The sequence below is a fragment of the Strongylocentrotus purpuratus genome, unplaced genomic scaffold (assembly GCF_000002235.5).
Source record: "Strongylocentrotus purpuratus isolate Spur 01 unplaced genomic scaffold, Spur_5.0 spur5_scaffold_12, whole genome shotgun sequence".
NCBI classification, from domain to species: Eukaryota; Metazoa; Echinodermata; class Echinoidea; order Camarodonta; family Strongylocentrotidae; genus Strongylocentrotus; species Strongylocentrotus purpuratus.
The window spans coordinates 269,887-287,788 of NW_022145597.1; the positions used below are offsets into that span (position 1 = coordinate 269,887).

The 17,902-nt window shown below is 36.0% G+C and overlaps 2 protein-coding genes and 1 long non-coding RNA gene across 3 annotated transcripts; all 3 read right to left on the reverse strand.

Moving 5' to 3' along the window:
* Window positions 1–8,442: 8,442 nt before the first annotated feature.
* Window positions 8,443–10,974, reverse strand: LOC115918179. The gene is made up of 3 exons (XM_030981533.1): window positions 10,851–10,974; window positions 9,960–10,093; window positions 8,443–8,646 (listed from the first exon to the last, which is right to left on the reverse strand). Exons 1-3 carry the CDS (start codon window positions 10,966–10,968, stop codon window positions 8,506–8,508), a joined length of 393 nt encoding a protein of 130 aa, XP_030837393.1. The 5' UTR covers window positions 10,969–10,974; the 3' UTR covers window positions 8,443–8,505.
* Window positions 10,975–10,978: 4 nt separating this feature from the next.
* Window positions 10,979–15,334, reverse strand: LOC105441282. Its single transcript, XR_004063471.1, has 4 exons — window positions 15,281–15,334; window positions 13,718–13,820; window positions 13,146–13,224; window positions 10,979–11,038 (listed from the first exon to the last, which is right to left on the reverse strand). It is a non-coding gene; the product is annotated as an uncharacterized LOC105441282 (long non-coding RNA).
* On the reverse strand, window positions 15,277–17,768 carry LOC115918145. Its single transcript, XM_030982503.1, has 3 exons — window positions 17,489–17,768; window positions 16,529–17,140; window positions 15,277–15,459 (listed from the first exon to the last, which is right to left on the reverse strand). The coding sequence occupies exons 2-3, from the start codon at window positions 17,078–17,080 to the stop codon at window positions 15,277–15,279; spliced, it is 735 nt and encodes a 244-aa protein (XP_030838363.1). The 5' UTR covers window positions 17,081–17,140; window positions 17,489–17,768.
* Window positions 17,769–17,902: the final 134 nt, after the last annotated feature.

Consider the following 17,902-nt stretch of genomic DNA (forward strand, 5'->3'; position numbering starts at 1 on the left):
TTTTAAATAATTTTTTACCCGATTCTCCCCTCCCCCCCCCCCCCCGATTTTATCCCAATTTTCCCCTTATTTTCTCTATTTTACCCCATTATTTCCCAATTCTTCTTACTCAAAAGGGGGGGGGGGAATGTTGTTAGATGCCATTCCCCCCCCCCTGATAAAAACCTGATTTTATTTTTTTTCCCCGATTTTTTAAATAATTTTTTACCCGATTCTCCCCTCCCCCCCCCCCCCCCCCCCCCCCCCCCGATTTTATCCCGATTTTCCCCTTATTTTCTCTATTTTACCCCATTATTTCCCAATTCTTCTTACTCAAAAGGGGGGGGGGGGAATGTTGTTAGATGCCATTCCCCCCCCCCCCCCCCCCCGAGTCCTCTTTTTCTTTTTCCTTTTTACTCAAATGAGTCAGTTTAATGTCTGGAAATAATGGGGTCATAAGTCCCAAATATATTCTGATAAATAGAATTAGATGAGTCAACTTAAAGAGATAGTTGAGTTCTGTTTTCAGCCCGCAAATGCCTTCAAAGTGCATGGTTATTGCTCTTATTTTTTTAGAACCTAAAATTACTATGAAGGTAATTTTAGACCCCAAAATATGTGAAATTTAGCCAATACGATCATACCAATTCAGCTCCACTTAAAAAAAAACACGGTGACCGTTAATTAATTATTTAATTAAAAATAACAATACATGAGCCAGCTAACTGTGGGTAATATAAGCAACACGAAAATGTCAACAAAAAAGCCAACATCGCCATTGGCTGAAATATGACGTAAAAGGCGTTATTTCGTTTTTTCCAACGGTTTTTAAAAAAAAATTCAAAATATCTAATATTTGTGGTGGTACACAAGTATTAGAAATCGTTATATTTCAGCCGTCTCTGAACCAATTTGATCAAACAAAGATGATTTTTTCATTTAAATATTATGTTCTTTCAAATTTGACACTCAGTTTTTCATTATCTCACAAAAAATATTTTGTGTAGCGCCCTCTGCAACAGAACTCAACTATCCCTTTAAAGAGAAGGTTGAATTCTGGAAAGAGGTAAAAAAACAATTTGTGAGCATTATCATTGTTATTATACAAGGATGGAAGAACATCAGATTAAACATGTTACCTGAAAAGCATGGCTCTTCAAATGCCTTCATATTCTAAATATGACATGAAACATCGTAAAAATCCAGGTAGGATTTTTTTTGCCATGTGTTTGTGTAGTCCCATATACATCATTCTGTGTACAGTGATTGTAACTTTGCCAAGATTTGGTCAAATTTCTTATCATTTTGATGATTCCAGAACCTTGCAATACACACAAATACTTATATACTAGAGGATCAACCTTTTCTAAAAGATTCCACACCGTTTCTTTCACAATGCAATCACATGACCAGAACTCAACTTTATCTTTAATCTTGAATTCCTGGTTGTCCAGTCATGCTAACAAACTTGGCTGATTTTTGTTTGCCCAAGACTAAACAAAGAAATAAATCAAATGTAAAATCAAATGTAAGACATTTGTATGTGTGTTTTCATTTGTAACTTGTCTTCCATTTATAATGCATCACATGTATATGAATTACATATTAAATTGATAACAATTACGTTATTTCACATTTTAAAACAAGCAATGATTTGTCTCAAAGGGGCAAATGAAATGGGCTAACAAAACAAACTGTTTTTATTCATTCGTCAGTCCATTTTAGTTGCCCCATGATAAGATAAAAACTACTGTTATCAAACCCTTGTTGCGTTTCAGGGAAATTCTGAGTTGTTTATTAATACCATCTCAATGAATACATTTACTTCATGTTAATATATTTTTCTCATATCATGTTTTTAGGAAAATGGCTAATTTTCATGGAAATCATGATGAAGATTGATTAATATTTATAGCAAGAATGATAATTTTCAGGATTTGAAATATTGATGCATTTTGACATTTTAGCTTCTTTAAAACTTGACATGGTAAACTGACCCCCCCCCCCAAAAAAAAAGAAGTTGCGGGAGATAAAAAGGTAAATACTTAGGAGTAGCACATTTCACATTTCTGTATCTTATAACACTGAGGTGAGTATGCATCATTAGAAGGCTACTGATGTGCAGAACTACTTTGTTGTCATCCTCACTTGCCAATTCATAGTTACAGTCTGAGAATGAGCAGATAAAGGTCATTGCAGACCAAATTGTCAATTACACAGAGACAAGATACTGGATACATGCTCATGGAAGTTATGTAATCATTATTCATTTATGCACAAGCAGTACAATCCATGATACGCAGGTGGAAGTATTCTTTGAAAGGGGGAAACACAAGCTATTTATGGAGCACCTCCATCGCTGTAGGACTGATTATTTCAAAATGTACAAAGTGGGACCTCTCCATGTTTTTAAGATCTGTGGACATTCGGGATCATTTGGGACATGTGCCAACCACGAACTGGTCTATTGTGTGCTGGGTGTTTTTTTCTTTACCATAATGAATGAGGTTTGGATCTTTATCTTTGTCTCAAATGTGTAAATCTACACCCAATGATTTAATATTCTGTCATTTGATAAATCTATCTTGTATTAAAATGTGATTTTCAATCAAGTCTTTTTGACCATGTTGATCAAATACCAATTGTCTCGAAAAGGAAAAGAAAAAAATATTTCATTAAATAACAGTTCTTGTGTAAGTAAAGCTGTGTGAATTATTTTGATTTGTTTTGCATATTGCAGCCTTATGTTTCGAAATGCAGTTAAAACTGCTTAATATTTAATGTTGCAATTCTAATGCTACTCTTTTGAGTTTTTCAATTTAAATATGATGTTCTCTCATGTGGGTAGAACAAATGAGAAAGAAGAGGGATTTGATGAAGAAAACAGAATATAGAAATAAAAGAGGAAAGGCATTTTTTTTTGGGGGGGGGGGGAGGGGAGGTTGTCATGGTGATTACCTTGTTTATCAATGTAAATGGTGGCGTGTCTTTCCTTGTTGAAATAGAATGGTAAAAAAAGAGATAGAGAGAGAGAGAGAGAGAGAGACAGAGACAGATAAACAGACTGACAGAGAGAGAGAGAGAGGGGGAATGGTTGGAAGTGATATAAGCAACAGGTATGCACAAGCCATTTACAAAGTCCGTTACCACCCACCCCCGCCCCCCTCCCGCCTTTTCTCTGTCTCTCTCTGTCTCTCTCTCTCTCTCTCTCGCTCTCTCTCTCTCTCTCTCTCTCTCTCACTCTCTCTTTATATCTTATATCTCTTTCCCAACACGTTTTCTCTCTCTTTCCTTTGTCGGATTGCAAAAAGAAAAGTTAAGAATCTAAAATATGGAATACAAATTATTTTATTCAGTTTAATACAGAGGCCTTCGTCTAAAATAGATTAATCTTTCGCCTAAAACTTTCTATGTTTTTATACACAGCGTGGTAGATAGATTCATGCAAAATACAGCTACACTTTTTCTGAAATGTTAAAAACCAACTAACAAGAAAGGCTCAAGTTCGTTGATACCGAACAATTAACACTTAAAAGTTTTATACAGCAATATTATTACATATAACATACAGTAAATATTTACAATGTTCAAGGTAGTGAAGTCTTGCGATTAGCATGTATATGTACTATAGCCTTATCTAAATATGAACTTCCTATACCACGTCAAACAAATAACACAAAATGGACCGACTGGGTAAATTAATTGTCATACAAGTGCAAATGTTGCAGTGTGTCCGTTTAACTTAAAACAAGGCAATGCTTAAATCTAGTAAAAATGATGTCCAAGTACGATCAAAATTTATAAAAAATTTGATCAAATAGCAAAATATCATCTTAGTTGCACCTGATTATGCTATAAGTTGTCCGGACACCAACTCAAATTTCAGCATTTTAACCTGATTCTGTTTGTTATATAAAATCTCACATTTACTTAAGGGAGACTATTGGTGTGTCGTTATTGACATACAATATACATGTCTGTAATCATTGCTTGATATTCGGAAGTATAATTGTGTATATTACAGCACCCCGTACAAACAAGGGGTTCGATCGCGCAAACCTCCCCCCTTTTTTTTTTGATCAAGAGGAGGGGGGGGGGGGGGGGGGGTGTTGATTACAAAAAAAATGTTGCTCCATTCCCCCCCCCCCCCCCCTGTTGAGCAAAATAATAATGTTGCTCACTATTGAGTCATTAATGAAGAAAAGAATCAAAATTAACTACACAGCTAGTACATGTTTATACAAAACGTGCCAAACTCAAACGAGGAATAAACATCACATTCATCATTCAATTTTTAATTTTCATATGTTGTACATTTTTTTGTAAAAGATGCAGACCTGACTTCAATCTCTCAAATTGTGGCGTTAAGCTTTAAAGAAAGAAAGGATTGAAGAAGGAAAAAGACTTTCATAAATACATTTCCATGCGCGCATTCATCATTCATTGTTGAACCAAACTACAATTTAATATTACACTATATGTAGTACAATCGCTGTCTCATGTGATAATATTTAGCTGTAACCCTTGCCTGACTGGGCTTTATGAGAGCAAGTTTTGACTGGGAGGGGGAGGGGGTCAAATTGCCCCTACCCCAAGATCTCTGCCGCGGAAAGTCCAGTTGACGCAAGAATTTGAAATTGACACGTATAATTTGTTTATTATTTGCTATTTATTACCTTATTATAATTAATGAAAATCAGATGCCTACAATTTTTTTTAAATAATTATAATATTCACTTTAGAAATGAGGTATGAAGGTCAATCTTTCGAAAACAGTTGAGAAGTAGCCCTACGATGGTCAACGATCTTGTATTGAAAAATTGTCAAATTTCAAATCAATTTTTTTTTTAATTAAAAAAAAACACTTTCTTATGTATTCGTTTTTTAATTTTTTTTTAATGTATTTCCTTTGTTGTAATGATTTGTCATATTCTAAAAATGCATCTTGATGAATTTTAAGACATATAAGGTCAAGAACGTGCATAAAAAACACAATTGGCAGGACTATAGGACAGCAATTTAGGAAAAGCAGTATTTTGTACACAAACATGCAAAATCGTAAAGGATTATCCGATTTTTGCAAGCTAATTAATTTCTAAAGTTGCGGCACACTTGGAAGAAAAAAATTAACAGAAAAAGAAAGTCGCGATCTGCAGCGGTTGCGCCGTAGTCGTAGATTTCGTGCAGTCAGAATAGGGTTAAGAAATTAGCTGATATAAGACGGGAAATCATTCTAATCGATCTGTACAGGCAAGATAGTGAAGGAAACAATTTTGTTAAATCTCTTACAAAAACTATTATAATATTTACAGAACATATATTTATACAGTTTAATAAGTATATACAGGAATATTAAGGGATGTTCAGGAGCGGATCTAGCTTTTTGCCAAGGGGTTGGTTTGACCCAGCGGTGGATCCAGGATTTTCCAAAAATCGCGCCGTTTTACTGTTATACTTCTTTTTTTGTTTTCTTCTCCCCCTTTTTCCCCTTTTTTCAAAATTTTACTTGACCGCGGGGGGGGGGGGGGGGTAAACCGCCAAAACCCACCTAGATCCGCCCCTGATGTCTTATAAACAGATACCTCAAATAATTGTACATGTGCAGTTTTTCTATTTCGTCTTAAATCGACACTAAAATAATTATATCACAAGAAAAACACTTGACTGAATATATGAGAATTGGTGTCTTCTTTAGAACCGGATCGAACATTGCCTAGATCAAATGATATGTGATATGTACTGGTGTTAAGGGAATTTACAGATAGCACATGATACAAATGACCCAAAATATCCACAGATCTTTTACACATGGAGAAGTTCCACTTTGAGCATCTTAGAATAATAACTGCCAATGTGCAGGTGGAAGTATTCTTTTCAAGAGGTTAAGCAAAGGGTATTCATGAAGCACATCTAGGATTTTGGCAGTCATTTTGATACCAGTTCATATCGTCTTAATACCATTTACAAAGTAATCCATAGTAGTCCTATACCGTAAGCGATTTAAACTGCCTATCGTCTTAGAGAAATTACCAATATTCTGGACAGAGCAAAGGTTTTTTTCTTCCTTCTTGAAGCTCAACACGGGTTCTGACGAATAAAGTTCACTATCACGGAACGATATGTGCATCAAGATCAACATATACAACAACAAAAACAACAAACATTCAAACAACAAACAGCAAGAGAAAAATAAATATTTATGATTGGCTATTTTGTCTCCCAAACGTGTATCTGTGATATTTTTTTGTAATTGTGACCATATCGTTTGTTGGTCAAGCATCCGAGCCGGGATGGAGGCAAATACTTAACCTTAAAGGTAAAGACCAGTTTTGGAAATTCCTCTCTCTCAAAAAATGAAATGGAAGCTCTTATTACCAATCATGTTAAAGAATATGTTTTGACTAATACGTGATGATACAAATTTTGCCGAGAAACCGCCTACTAATTGATATACTTTTTGTTTTCATAGGTTTTTATTAATTTCTCTCACAAAGAAAAATTGTACATAATTTATGACATCGTATACAAACTAACAAATAATTTTAACATAGGTCTTAATAAATTTGCAAATGAACTTTTACATTTACATTCAAGGTTCCAACTAAAGTTACACATTTACAGATGAAAAATATTCACATAAACAAAATTATATTTCCACCCAAAAAACAAACAAACAAAAACAAAAAAAAATCGCAAATAACGTTTGTACCATTTTCTCGATCAGTTTGATTATAAATCTCAAATTATTTCTTTTCCACTTTATTCTGTTAATCTATATTCCTCTTAATTTTCCTTTTGAGACAAAAAAATTATATATATAAAAAGAGAAAGAGCTAGAAAACACCTACTACCCCCTCCCCACACAACATTTAAACACATAACAAGTACAACTACAACAGTATACAAAACACACACCATCATAGAACGAACAAACAAACAAAAGTTTAAAAAAAAAAAAAAAAAAAGAAGAGAAAAAAAAATAAAAAAAATAAAGGGAAGCAAAAATGTATTTGGTACATTATTATATCTATTTGGACCTGATAGATATCGCGCACGTGTCGCGTAGTCCCATATACATCTTTATGTGAAAAGTGCTTGTAACTTTACCAGGACTGGACCAAATTTCTTATCATTTTGATGATTCCAGAACCTTGCAGTACACACCGATACTTATATGCTAGATGATCAACCCTTTTCTGATCGATTCCACACTGTTTCTTTCACAAAGTAATTGCATTACCATAACTGGCCTTTATCTTTAAAGATGGCTAAACATCGTAAGTTCTGAAGAGAGCATCTGACCGGGCCTGATCCATAGAACGAAGCTGAATCTTACCATCGACGTTCGTCAAGTATTGATCTGGGTCAGATAGAAAAAGAAAGAAAAACGAAAAAGAAGGAGAAGTAGAAGAAGAAAAAGAGAGGAAAAAAAGAAGAAATAAGAAGGAAAAAAGAAGAGAGAAAAAAAGAATAACAAAGAAAAAAGAGGAAGAGAGAGAGAGAGAGAGAGAGAGAATATTAAGAAGCAAACAAACGAAAGAAGAGCAACAGTTCAATGAGAGATCAGAATGATTTTACATTAACAGAGGCATGGGAAGAAGAAAAGAGAAAGAGAGAGAGAGAGAGTGGGGATAAAAGAGGAAGGGGAAAACAATTAAAGGAAGCTGGAAAATTAATCAATGTCCGTTCCTTATAGTATGTTTTTGCAAACTAAAAAGGAAATAAGAGGCAGAAGATGATATTATCTTTGAAATTTTGACAATTAACATTTTAATTTCTCACATATTATGTATGTTATTATGAACGAAAGGTGAGTTTTTTTTTCTTCAAAAAGGGTACATGCACACATTTTCTGTTGTGCCTCGGATTCGGTTCTAATATCACGAACCTATATATTTGGAAATATAAGTTTAATTCGCGTTCTGAAGCGACACAATAACATAATTCCTGGGTTCAATATTATAACTTTAATTGCAGCCCTGAATATTGTGCACCTTTGCGCTACTTTCTTTAATTTGGCAACCTTCATAAATACGGTTTGTCAACGCGTATGAATAAAATTTTTACATTTCAAATTTGGTAATCGAACGTTTTGAGATAATCAAACGAGCAATATTCTGCCACTTTCTGCTTATTGACTTCATAACTAAATCTCCGTGTCATTATTTCCATTTGATTTATTCCCATCCTGCAAATATAAGGCCAAATAAATATTTTAAAAATATGTTTGGCGTCCTGATATTTTTAAAATAGGAAGGAGGAGGCCCTTTTTTTTTTCTTTCTTTTCTTTCAAAATGGTCGCCCAAAATGGCCGTTCGGTACATTTTCCCTGATAGTCGTGCTATTTTTCAAGATGGCCCCCGACAATTTTTTTTTTTTTTTTTTTTAAATCAGAAATAGATCCATTTTAGCAGCATTTTTCATGTTTTTTTTTTCTTAAAAAAAAAAAAAAAAAAAAAAAAAAAAAAAATAGGAGGCGGCCCCCAAAAACGAAGCGGGCGGGGTCGCTAAACATGTATATTTGTTTTAATGGCCTAACACTATCTTGTTGAATTTACCCTGATTGCCATTCCGTAGAAAGACTCTAAACTTATATTCCTCATCAGGAGTGTGGATACGATCCAAAAGGTATATTCGCATGTCTCGAGTTCGTCCCGACGGCAAACTCTGAAATAAAAGAAATAAAAGAAACAAAAAAAAAAAAAAAAAAAAAATGTAAGATCACCAAAGATCAACTATCCGAACATACATGTAAGATCACCTAAGATCAACTATCCCAACATACATGTAAGATCACCTAAGATCAACTATCTCAACATACATGTAAGATCACCTCAGATCAACTATCTCAACATACATGTAAGATCACCAAAGGTCAACTATACCAACATACATGTAAGATCACCAGAGATCAACTATACCAACATACATGTAAGATCACCAGAGATCAACTATACCAACATACATGTAAGATCACCTCAGATTAACTATCTCAACATACATGTTAGATCACCAAAGATCAACTATCCCAACATACATGTAAGATCACCAAAGATCAACTATCCCAACATACATGTAAGATCACCAAAGATCAACTATACCAACATACATGTAAGATCACGAAAGATCAACTATCCCAACACACATGTAAGATCAACAAAGATCAACTATCCCAACATACATGTAAGATCACGAAAGATCAACTATACCAACATACATGTAAGATCAACAAAGATCAACTATACCAACATACATGTAAGATCACCTAAGATCAACTATCTCAACATACATGTAAGATCACCTAAGATCAACTATCCCAACATACATGTAAGATCCCCAAAGATCAACTATCTCAACATACATGTAAGATCACCTAAGATCAACTATACCAACATACATGTAAGATCACCAAAGGTCAACTATACCAACATACATGTAAGATCACCAAAGATCAACTATCCCAACATACATGTAAGATCACCTCAGATCAACTATCTCAACATACATGTAAGATCACCAAAGATCAACTATACCAACATACATGTAAGATCAACAAAGATCAACTATCTCAATATACATGTAAGATCACCAAAGCTCAACTATAAAGATAAGAGTTTGTAATCATGCCATGCTATCATTGTAAAGTTTTTTAAATGGAAGTAAATTGTTAATGAGGTAAATCAAATCAATTAATTAAATACAATTAGTTAGCCAAGACTACCCTTTCCTGCCATGGAAAATTCCCTTTAATGATAACATCACCCCCTCACCCGAAATCTAACTCTGCCCTCCTCCCACACACACGCACACGCACACACGCACACACACACACACACACACGCACGCACACACACACACACACACGCATACACACGTATCCCTCTCTCCCCCTCTCTCCCTCTCCCTCTTCCCGCCCCTCTCTCTCTCCCTTCCTCACTCTCTCCTCTCTATTATTCTTGTACATGAATATGTCAACTTACTTCCATCAAGCCAGTCGTACAGTTGAACACTTTGTCCCCATGGTTAGTGGTTCGGTGTCGTAGTGTACATAGCTGTCCTAAGATTGTACGTGATTGAGATCGTGAGCAGAAGTAGAAGTCAAAGTAAAACGACGCTGAAATAGAGAAATAGATAATTATAGTCATTTTCATGAATTACTTTCAATTTGTATGATTATGTCCTCAAAGCATATTTTGTTCATTTACTAAAGTTGTAAATATTAATGATCGTTGAAAACTGGTTTCACCAGAAAAGTCTCGGATTTCACCATTTTCAATCTCACCAGTACAGCTATATCAAGGTAACCATGGGAGTGTTCAGAGTTGAACATACCTCTATCTCTACAATAACCTATAGCTACACCCAGGCGCGTACGCAGGGGGTTTGGGGTTGGGTGTGTGTATTTTAGAGGAAACCCCCCCCCTCCCCTTTGGTAATTTTTTTTTCATTAAAAAATAAATAAAATATATACCAATGGCTGACCTAAAAAAGTTCACCTTACCCCCCCCCCCCCCAACGGAGCAAAATGACAAATTTTCAAATTTCGAGACCAAAAAAAAAAAGTGTCCTCTTACCCCCCCCCCCCCTTATTCAGCGGCTGGCTGAGTCGTTGCGAAATTTTCGGTCCGATTTAAAAATGTTAACCCCCCCCCCCCCTCTCTGTACACGGAGAGTTCAGAGTTTTTCTTTTCGTTTTTCCTCAGACGAGGCATTGTATCGCTTTATTTATATAACAATATTGCATAAAGAGTTTTGATTACAATATTTATACAAAATGAACAGACTGATTAAATAAAATAGGGGAGAAAAAAAAGCGGAAGGGAAAGATCAAGGCATGAATAGAAATGCGAGATTTCAGAGTTGCAACATACCTCTATCTATACATCCGGGATCTTCATGAACGAGTTCGCTCATGTTGAGAGAGCCATCGTCATCGTAATGCATGTAGATCTGATGACCACCATCCGGTCTTTGGTAATGAAATGACATTGAGTTGATGCTGGCATGGGTCTAATAGGAGCACGACTCACGATCACTTCGATCTCGAAAGAACGACAAACTGAACAATTTAAAGAAGAAGGAGAATCATTAAATAGATCGTGAAAAGATAGTTCAGAAAAGTAGTCAGTCATAGGCGTTGACCGAATGAAATAAAGGAACTGATAGAAAAAGGCAATGGTACGTCTACAATTTTGATTGGCGCTATATCTTTTTCGAGTAATTCATTCCGTATGGACAGTGATGTGACACTGTGCAAGAAATATTTAGACCTAAAATAATCTAGAAAACGATGTTCCTGGAGGGCGTTTCACAAAACTTGTCATCAGTGACAGATGACAGTTTTTGTTATAAGCTACTTAAATCCTTGCTTCTGATTGGTTGTCAGCAGATTTGTCACTGATTTTGGTAATTTGTCATTGCAAAAAGGCTTTGTGAAACGGGTCCCTGATCATCATCATGCTCTCGACCATCATATAGCAAGGCCGGCCTCACATGACAGGGCAATCACAGGTCAGCGCGCATGATCCACACCCAAATGCAATCATTCAATTCAAATTAAACAGAAAGGTAATTATATTGACATGTATTTCTTCCGGCTCGGTTCAACCTTGTTTGATGACATCCTTTCAGTCATAATATTTCGTGATCTTTTTTCATTAATTTGACAACATGATTTACACAGCATTGATTTTTCTCTTGTTTGATGAGAACCATGGGTCGAAGAGGTGCGTTCTGTGTGTGTGTGTGTGTGTGTGTTGTGTTTTTACAGACGTGTATCAATCAGATATGATTATTTACGCCTGGGGACCGACCTTTAAACGTCACCATCCGAAAGACGTTTCGAGCCTGCGTCCTCGGCTGAATCAGTTTGTAACTTAATTCCACTGTTAGCTGGATTACAGGCGCACGCCACAACGCCTAGTTCAATTGATTGTGTAGATCATTCTTAGTTTGTTGTTTATGAACTAGAAACTTTCCTAGTACAAGTTGAATTAGTTTTGATTTGATTATGATTGGGTAATTTTTCTCCCTCTTTGGAAATTTTACAAACAATGTCAATTTAACGTGAGCCTACATGGAAAAATCATAATTATGCTAATTGTTTCTTTTTTCATAAATATAAGATTTCCAAAGGCAAATAACTCAAAAACAGAACAAATTACTAAAGAGACTGAAACGCAATTAATGCTATCACAACCAGTTAACATTTTAAAGAGATAATCAAAGTAATTATCTGTCGATATGATGATAATTGTAAACAACCAGAGCAAGAGGGACAACGTGAAGAATTAAAAAAGAGAGAAAACAAATCATTTTAAAGACGTCACGCGGACAAAGTAATTGGAAGTAGGAAGGATATAGACAGGAGAGAAAGACACATGATGAAAACAAAGTGAATAATAGTGAGTACAAGGAATAGAACCGAATACGTTAGATCGATCCGAGAGAGGTGATTTTTACCAGACATACAGAACAGGAAAAATAACACACAAACTGAAATGAGGATGTATCCGGGTTTGTCGCAATGTCACTTATTTAAAGTAACCTTAGCTTTGTATTTCTAATTTTTGTATGAAGTCTCATATTTGATAAATTATCGCATCAGATTCTGTGTGCGTGCGTATCATTAATATTGATGACTTGCGCATGACGTATACCTATTGAGCCAATCAAATGAAGCGATAGGATGGCTGACGCATCCGGGATAGGTCTCGTTGCAGTTAAAAAACTTTGGCTCGATGTCTCACCATGGCTGTCTTTCTGACCATCAAGAGTTGTTATAAAGTACTGATTAGTTTGGCTAGTACGAGTAACTTAAGATAATTTAGGGTAAATAGATATGTCGAAAGTTATATATTTTATAAATAAACATCATCTTTACTCATGATAAACACCGTAATAAGAATTCATAGAAACCAAGGATAGAGATGTGATTTAATTTACAATAAAGTGGTACAACAGTTAATAATTACGAATGAAAACCTTTAGTATTCAGATATTAGTAGAGATACATTAAGCGTGACATTTTATTGACTATAGAATACTTACACACAAGATGCCAACTCCAAAACCTTTACTCTCAGAGCATACTTTTGATCAAATATTTAGTTCTTGATGATTTTTCATGCAGTTGGTAACGATAACAAAGAAAAAACAATACTTACCCGTTTCAGTGATAGAGATTTTTATTGTAAGTTGAGTCCAACGATTCGTGGTTCCTTCATGGATTTCTCGCCAGATAGTCTGTAACCACGGAAACAGTAATATTTGAAAGTGAATTCTTAAAGGTAATACAACGGTATGGGATCATGAATTTGGTTCAAATGAACATATTGGAAGCATATGCGATTCAATGATATTCAATGATTCAGGCACCGATTGGGGAAGTTTTCTATATAGAGGGAGCAAGTAGCTACAAGTAGGACAGTGGCGCTCTAAGGGTAACATTTTCTAGTGCATAATACATCCACAGGGCCATTCAAATATATCAACATTTTAAAGAATTACTATCCATCCAATTTTCAAAATTTCCCAAAACTTTGCATTACCTTGACGCTAAATTAAAATATAATTGTTTCAGGAAAGGGTAATAGGAAACTAGGCCTACTGTTAACACTTAAACGATAAAATCCAGTAATTCCTACATAATCAACATTTACCAATTAACGTCTATGAAATATAACTCTCAACTAATACAAATACTTCTTAGTTGTAGTTGTTTGTGTGTGATCCATACCAGCTTGAATGCTTTTTGAACTCCCCGGAACATCCCTCGAATGTCGTCCAACTCTTGATTGGTCAGTTCTTTATCGTCTAGATGGGTGAGAATATCAGATTCCCTGAAAGATGAATTAAATCAGCTGATCGTTGTTTGTGTCAAAGGTTAAACAACTTTATAATAAAAACCTTAGGGAAGAACCTCACTAATATTTAGAGTGGAGGAAGGGAGAAAGGAAGGTAGCAATAAATACATTTACAAAGATTGTTCATGCCTTTCCGGATGTTTCTAGATGAACTTCTCATTTGTTGAAAGATTGGGAAATCCCCAGCATTTTTTTCCTTTCCCGGCTTTTAAAAAAGAAAGAAAGAATCGAGGAAAGACAATTAGGAAGAAAGAAAAAAGAGAAACAATCCTGTTCGTCAATGCATTATCATACATCATATTCGTAAGATCCAGAGCATGTACGTGTATGTAATTGGTTCATTTACCTCCTAAACTGTAATCTATGTATTTGCATGGCAGAAGAACATGGTGTTCCTTTAATCAGCCCCATTCTAAACTAAAGAAGTATATACAATGAATTTAGCCTTGTTTTATAGGATAAATCAATCGAAACAAATGGAAAGATACGTCCATCAGAACGAATGACATAGCGCAAGAAGCACATGTAAATGAAAAGATTAACCCAGGTTAACGGTGTGTGATGTAGAACAGGCAGGGGCGTACGCAGGGGGGGGGGGGGGTTTGGGGGGTTCAAACCCCCCCTTTGGTATTTTTATGTGTGTAAACCCCCCTGAAAAAACCAAACCCCCCCCCCCCCCCCCCCCCCCCTTTGGGTTTTTTTTTTTTTTTTTTTTTTTTTTAATTATTAAAAAAAAAAAAAAAAAAAATTATACCCACGTTAACCTAAAAAAGGTGACCTTACCCCCCCCCCAACGAAGAAAAATGTCAAATTTTGAAATTTCGAGACCAAAAAAAAAAAAAAAGTGTCCGCTTGCCCCCCCCCCCCCCCCCCCGGATAATTACTTGTATATTATGATACATAAAACAAGTCAACATTCTGATTGAAGTCACTCGTACGAATAGGAGGGGTTTTGTCAAAGTTTTCGCCCCCCCCCCCTTTTCGCCATTCAAGGGGGGGGCGTATTGCCCCTTATGTGCCATCTATCTACGCCACAGGTCAGTGGCGGATCCAGGGTGGAGGCCAGGGGGCACGGCCCCCCACCTCTGGCAAAAAAGGTAAAAAACAAAGATGTTAGCCACAATTTTACCTTTAAAAAGAAAGAAAAGAAGCAAGCCCCCACCCCTGGCAACAAAAACAAGTAAAATAAAAAAAATAGTGCTCATTACCCCCCCCCCCTCCCTCCCTTATTCATCGGCTGATTCTCCGCTAAAAAAATTCTCACAAATTATCCCCCCCCCCCCCCCCTTGCCGCCGGCTTGATCCGCCCCTGCCACTGGTAGTCATAAGGGTAGATTTTGTTGTTGATGTACATACAAAATGAAAAAATGCCTTAATAGTTTGAGAATAGACCAAAGTTAACGTAGAAATGAAGAATAATTGGCTATGAATCTTACTTGAGATGAGCTTTACACGCGAGTGAATCACTGAAGACATGTACGATCCTTAACCCCATCTCCTCTTGTTCAATATGGATACCAAGACATGCAAATCCATTCTGAAATGGGCCTGGAACCAAGATGTTGTTCATCACACTCCTTGCTTTCTTACTATCATCCATCTTTTCAGTCGAATGCTGAGGGGGAGGAAGTTATACAAATCACATCTCATCAATAATGGTCGATATTCATTGGGAATAATGACGTCAATATAAAACGGTTTGGGGAAATCCTGAAGTACTTATGATGCAACAAAAGTTATCAGAATTAATAATAAGGGAAAAATCATAAAAAGTGCGTATACAGATTTTCATATATAAATTGCACAAATTAGATTTATTAATATTCTTATCACTGAAATGTTTTAATCTTATTTTTGACCAGAAATTGACTCTTCAGATTGAAGTACTCGTAATCAAGACTGTTTAGATTCACTTTTGAAATGTAAGTCCTTGAGGAATATTGCATACGATCATACCAATTCAGCTCCACTTTCAAAATATATACGGTGACCGTTAATCAATTAAAAGGATAGTTGAGTTCTGTTTTCAGACTGTAATTGCCTCCAAAGTGCATGGATATTGCTCTTATTCTTATAAATAATTCTTTTGACAGTTCTAGTGCCCTTTGAGGACCTAAATTAGCTATTTCGTTTTTGTAACGGCTTTTTCAAATTATGGAATATTTGTGATGATACACAAATATTAGAAATCGTTATAATCATGTACATTTCAGCCGTCTCTGAACCGATTTTGATCAAACAAAATGATTTTGTCATTTAAATTGTATGTTCTTTCAAATTTGAAACTCAGTTTTTAATTAACTCACAACAAAATTATTTTGTCTAGGGCCCTCTGCAACAGAGCTCAACTATCCCGTTAATAATAACAATACACGGGCCGGCTGGTTGTGCGTATTATAAACAACAGGAGAAGGCCAACAAAAAGCTAATATTGGAATTGACTGGAATAAAACGTATAAGGCGCTCGTTTTTCAACGGCTGGCTCAAAATTACCGAATTTAGAAATGGTTATATTTACGGATATTTCAGCCGTCTCTGAATCATGCACTATTTTAAGCCACCAGTGAAATTATGGATTCCTCGGCGACAGAATTTAGCACTATTTATCTACTCCTTCCACCTCGATCCATAATTTTAACTAGAGCCTCTCAGTGGATGGTATATTTGTTTATTATGGAGCCTACCTCTCTGTGGAATCTGAAGAAACTTTTTCCAAAGAATGATCGAACAAAGTGTTTGGTATGTACTATCAAGTCAGTGACTATTCCATCATGTTCATCTTCACCTAGACATTCCTCCTCCTCCTTCCCGCCATCATATGAATCGCTGTCGTAACGTGGTCGACATATGCAATTCACGTATCTATCTCGTCCGTAATGATTGTGCTTGCCATGTGAGCCTGTCAGAAGATGATCTTTGTCGCCACCGCCATTGAGGAATTCCGTATCTCCGTTCACGACAGTGCGCGTCTGAGAGTGCGCGCATGTCGCCTCTTGATCATCGTGCTGGTGTTCTGTTATTTCACCGTTATCAGGACCGTTCGAACTCAAACGTTTCAATCCATTACAGAGTGCCTCGCTGGACTGGCTCAAGGGACGAATGTATTGGCTTGACTTGGGCTTATTATAAACCATATCCCCTAAGGAAACCGCCGTTTGAGTCTCTAGTGATGATTGGTACATGAGATGGGAGCACCTGTCTCTTGATCGATCACAACATGTCTTCTTTGTCGCCATGACAACAAGTAATGCAATTACTACTTCGCTGAGTCGTAATTATTCCCACAGCAGAACAAACTGGCAATTTAATAAATGAAAAAAAAAGACTATTAGATTATTGCAGCAATATTATAAAATAATGCCGTATTCTATAGTTTTTTTTAAAAGATGATACAAAATTAGGGTAAATATGTTTTTGTCTTAACTGACATGATACAGTAAAATAACACACTAAAAAAGTAAAAAATTATTGCCTTTTAAAAGATATTAGCTCTATAAATCAGTGTTCACACATATTCACTTTCATCCATTAGACTCATTGTTAAAAGCCGTACAACATAATAACATTTCTTCTCTTGAATCATTCCCTAATAGAATTTAAACCAAGAAAACTGCTAAAGATAGTAAGACGAGGCCAATATTTACCGTTTGCAGTCTTGTAAATCCGAGAGATCCCCTCAAAATGGAAACGTTTCCACACCCCAACCACAACAGAAGTGTTTGGCCTAAAGCCGTCGTTGAATTGTTTTATACCAAATCCGACAACAACCGCTGATTTGTAATCAAAGTCGTTCTCTATAATTTACCAGCACCACGTATACCTCGCGTGGAAATGTAAATTTCCTCATAAATTCCCCTCTATTTAGAATATACAAGTCTTATCAACGTTCAAGTTTCAGTTTCTGTCGGTATTATTGGACTCGGATTTAAGAGTTTCATATTCCGTTTTCTGCCTGTGCACCCAATCATAACTAGACCGATTGTGTTAGAAGAATGAGTGCAAGAGGCCTGCACTTAGCGGCCTTCATTCCTGCCACTTCAGCACACATCCGGTACATA